General features: G+C 50.9%; 1 protein-coding gene across 1 annotated transcript; it reads left to right on the plus strand.

The window, feature by feature from the left end:
* Window positions 1-502: 502 nt before the first annotated feature.
* LOC136014472 (gallinacin-13-like) lies at window positions 503-2395 on the plus strand. The gene is made up of 2 exons (XM_065679223.1): window positions 503-792; window positions 2135-2395. The coding sequence occupies exons 1-2, from the start codon at window positions 732-734 to the stop codon at window positions 2254-2256; spliced, it is 183 nt and encodes a 60-aa protein (XP_065535295.1). The 5' UTR covers window positions 503-731; the 3' UTR covers window positions 2257-2395.
* The last annotated feature ends 2314 nt before the right edge of the window (window positions 2396-4709 follow it).

The following is a 4709-nucleotide window of genomic DNA, read 5'->3' on the forward strand; positions in this document are numbered from 1 at the left end:
TCCCAGCTTTCCCATGTAATAAATACATAATAAGATGCTAAATTGCCATTTTTCTTGACAGTTGTAAACAAAGCTTTGGCAAGCTTTGCCTTTGCGGCCCAGAAGTTGTGAAACACAAACAGACCTTTGATTTGTGAGGATCCCATGATTTTCAAGCCAATGTTGTGCGCTGGGGAGTGCTGATGAGGAGACTGCATTTTTTCACTCTTGGCTGTCAGTGCTATGCACAGAGACTGGAAGCTGGAAATGAACAACTTTGATACTGCAAGCACTTGGACGGGATTTTAACATCACATGCTCGAGCCTACGAACACAAGAAGAGCCAGACTGGGTCAGCCCCAACATCCTGTCTCCAGCAGCAAGCGGTAGCAGACTCCACAGTGCTCAGTGCAGTTTGTTGACAAAAACCTGTTGCTGTTTTTTTACCTTTTTTATTTACTTTTTTCCCTTTTTTCTTTTTTTTTCCTTTATTTTTCTTTCTCTTTTCTTTTTAATTTTTCTTTTTTTTTTTTCCTTCTGTAACGAGGTGTGTCCAAGAGTGGGAACATCCCAATGCAAATGTTTGCTGTCGTGTTGAAACAAATCTGAGATTGACAAAGTTCCCTGGGCTCCAGGAGCGTTACACAACCCGTCCAGCACTATAAATCCAGGATCTCCCTCTTCTCCCTCTTCTCCGCCTCTTTACAGCCCTTCCCTCCGCCTTGTGGTGGGACCTCCCCTGACATCCAGCCATGCGGATCCTCCAGCTGCTCTTCGCAGTCGTTATCATTCTCCTCCTCCAGGATGCTCCGGGTAAGGACAAGATACTCACAGGGGTTTTGGCAGGACTGTGGGGAGAGAAAAGACAGGCTCCTACCCCAAGGTAGAGAAGGACAAAACAAGGCCCTCAAGGCAAACCAAGTCAAGGCTAACCTAACTTTTGCTTCCAGGGAACAAACACCTTCTGAAACAGTGTCCATGAAGCTCCCGGATGCAGGCATCTCAGGTTCATAGACTGTACATCCCCTCTTCTCCATCCCCTCAAAACCTACTCAGGAACGCTGAGTCTAAACCCAGAGCCAGAGCTCTGCTCCTGAACAGGATACAAGCCTCAACCCTCCACAAGACAAGGAGAACCCCATTAAATCAAATTAATCTTCCAGGGGAAAACAGGAGGGGGAAAGACTGCTGGCTTCTTTCTGTGTCTGTCTGTTTTCTTCTGGGATTCTGTTCTCTTCCTTGGCTTGGCTTTGTCACTGCTTGCTTGCGCGTATATGTTAGAAATTCAGTTTTCATTCACCTGTAAGGTCACTATGATGTTACTAGGACTATGGCGGCATAAATTTCATAGAAAACAAACCTCATAACAAAGAATAGGAGCTTTACTTGCTCAGCTTGTTTGTACTCTCATTTAGTTACTTAAATCCTAGAGATGAAGAGGGGAGAGAGAAAGGTTTGTCTGCTCCACCGGTGGTGGATACGCACTTGTGTATCATAGAATCATAGCATGGCTTGGGTTGGAAGGGACCTTAAAGATCCCTGCCATGGGCAGGGACACCTTCCACTAGATCAGGCTGCTCCAAGCCTCATCCAGCCTGGCCTTGAGCACTGCCAGGGATGGGGCAGCCACAGCTTCTCTGGGCAAGCTCTTCAATGTCTCACCACCCTTCAGAAACCCCAGACTTGGTTCCTGCTGTGTGCAAAGAGAAGCAGCACACACCCTTTAGATCAAAATAAAAAGATTTTAAAAACACAAAGAAAAAACCCCAAAACACGAAGAAAACAACAATCATACAAAAATTCCCAAACCAGTAGATAAAACACCCGTTCCAAAAAGACATTTCTATGACTTTTGATATTGCCCAAGGGATTCACTTCACCTAAGTCATCTAACTCAACTTAGCCAACCTGAAACTTCACCTAACTCATGTAGCCTAACTTTGCCAACCCAAAGCTGTCATCCCACCTAGGCTAGGCTAGTTGTTAAAAGAGTCCCAGTGCCTGCTGGAGGCAGATGCTCTGCAGAGCACACCTAACCTTCATCATGAAGCCAGTTGAACTTCCCCATCTCATCGCTCAGTCACCAGCAACAGCGGAGCTCCGAGTGGGTTTGCAGCTGCCCTAAGTGGGTCTCCCATCACCTTTCCCCCTGCAGCAAGCGGCCTGTCGGACAGCCAGCAGTGCAGAAGCAGCCACGGCCGCTGCCGGAGGCTTTGCTTCCACACGGAGCGCTGGGAAGGGACCTGTGGAAATGGCCACCTGCGCTGCTGCCGATGAGAACAACCACGCTGTGATGGACCCCGGCACACCAAGGTGATCCTGCAGCCACAGCTGTGTGTTGGACCTGCTCCATGCCTACACCTGCAGCTCAGTTTGTTCCATCACCAATAAAGCTGTTGGGCTTTGATGTCCTGCATGCAGAGTGCAGCTGTGTTTCCCTCTAACATGGATCATCCTACCTGATCCTTGTGGTTTGATGATGCTCAAGATGCACTGGGGTGTCCAGAACATCTGTACAAGGCTGGCAGATGTGGCACAGAACCAAGGAGATACCTGTGCCCTTACAGAGAGGCAGAAACAGAAGGGTCGGTTGAGCTTGTCCGGTGAAGCCCCTCTTCTCACCCATACTTCTGTCTCCATCACAGCCTTTATCAACATCTGTCTCTTGCTCTGTCTACAGAAGAGACCATAGCAGGATCCATCCTTTTCAAGGAGATGGATCCAAGACAGAGGTATGATTTTCCCTCCCAGAAATGCCTCTTTCTCCCCAATAGCAACAACAAGGGGAACCTGGGTGGATGCCTCGGGTTATCTTCCTGTGAGACGAGGTAAATGTGGTGGGTGAGATGGAGAAATCCCACTTCCATGGGCAAAGCAATTCACCTAGTGGTCACACAGTGAGCGCGGTGGGTTCTGCATCTGTCCTGCTGCTGCATGGAGTGATTCTTGTGTGCGATCTTACTTGCCTAGTGCGAGGTTTAAATAAAAAGAGACACTGCTCATCAGGCTGGTGATAAAAGCAAAAGGAGCTTTTCTGGCTTCACTGCTGTTTGCTGGTGAGAGATATCCCAGGGTGAGTGTCGTCGTGAGTCTGGGGGAAGAAAAGGATTGAAGAAGCAGTCAGTCTGACTTCGGATGGCCCCTGATTGCCGACATCTACAAAAGCATTGTATCCTGACGGCTTTTGGGGTGGGGGTAAAACAGCTGAAAAAATGATGTTTGCTTAGGGGGAGAAAAGGGAGAACACTCTTGCTAGAGAGGAAATGATGAATGCATGTGAAGGAGAAGTTGATACCAGAGCCAGCAACACGCTGCCCTGGCTGGGGACCATCCCTCCAAACCCTGCTACCCAGGGTACCTGCACCAAAGGGGAGGCTTGGGATACGTCAGGGAAATGGAAATGGGAAGTGGAAGGGGAGGGGAAGGAGAAGGGAAAGGGAAAAGGAAAGGAAAATGGAAAATGGAAAAGGGAATAGGGAACAGGGAAAGGCAAGGCAAGGCAAAGAAGCTGCACACCTGGCTTTAACCAAAACCCACTTTTCTATCTACTGCAAAAGGACCAGTCTTGTCCTGGAGGGAACAGAGGGAAACCAGTAAAACCAGTATCTCGGCTGTGCCGGTTGACACCCAGTGGAGATCTGTCCCATCTCTGTCTGTGATCTGAGCAGGGAGAGATTCCCCATCTCCTCCTACCACCATCAACCAAACCAGTGAGGGACTGGGCTGCCATGTGCTGGGGGTACCCCATTCCATGCTCCTCTTGCTCTGCAGGCTGCAAACACAGCAGTATCTTCACACAATCCCTTCTCCTGGAGGCTTCTCCTCCCTGCTGAGTGACAGTCCGGCTCCTCCAGGGCCTCAGAAAGCTCAGCCAGAGGTTAGCAGCCACTCCGGCTCTCATGAGCCATCAGTCCCATCGAGCAGATACGGCTCCCCTTGATAACAAGACCTGCCAGAAGCGAGCCTCCAGTTTTTCCACCTTTTTGAAGTCCGGCCAGTGAAGTTTAGCAGAACTTTGTCTTTCTGCCAAAGTAACCAACCTCCAGCTCCAGCCTTCAGCTTCCCTCCTTTCCCCCGACCTCCTTCCCCCCCTCCGCCTTCCCTCTTCCTCCTTGCTCCTCCATGGGGCTCCATGATAGAGAAGCTTGGCGGGGGGACACAGAGGGGTGAGGGGGTGATGTCATGTGTTTTTGGCCCTGCAGAGGAGGAGGCAAGGGTTAGACACGTCTGCCCCTGCCCAGCCTGGCGCCGGGAGCAACTGGGAGCCTTCCTTTCGCAGCCGCCTCTGTGCCTTATCAGGAGCAGGATGACATCTCAGGGTCGGGCTGCCGGGCTTGCAAGGGGAAGGAGGTGGGGAGCCCCTGAATGGTGCCTTGTGAGGAGCATGCACTGCTGGGCGTGTGCATGGCGATGTGTGCTCGCTGGCAGGAGCTGCAGGGGGAAATAGCTCCCAGCAGCATGGAGCCGGCTATCAGCCCCCACGCAGAAGAAAGTGGCTCTGTGTGGAAGCCCAGGCAAGCAAGGGCAATGCTCCTGCCCAGCTCCACTCTGTTAGGCGAGTTTAACCTCTCACATCCCAGGCAGTCAACATGGAAAACCCTGCAAAGGGTTGAAAGATCCCCTTTGCCATCAAAGCAAATGGCCAGGGCAGAGGGAGGAAGGTGAATCCATCCGCCCCATACCGTCAGCTTGGGGTCAGGAGTGCTCTCCAGCAGGGCTGGGTACAAATG

The sequence above is a fragment of the Lathamus discolor genome, chromosome 5 (assembly GCF_037157495.1).
Source record: "Lathamus discolor isolate bLatDis1 chromosome 5, bLatDis1.hap1, whole genome shotgun sequence".
Classification (NCBI taxonomy): domain Eukaryota; kingdom Metazoa; phylum Chordata; class Aves; order Psittaciformes; family Psittacidae; genus Lathamus; species Lathamus discolor.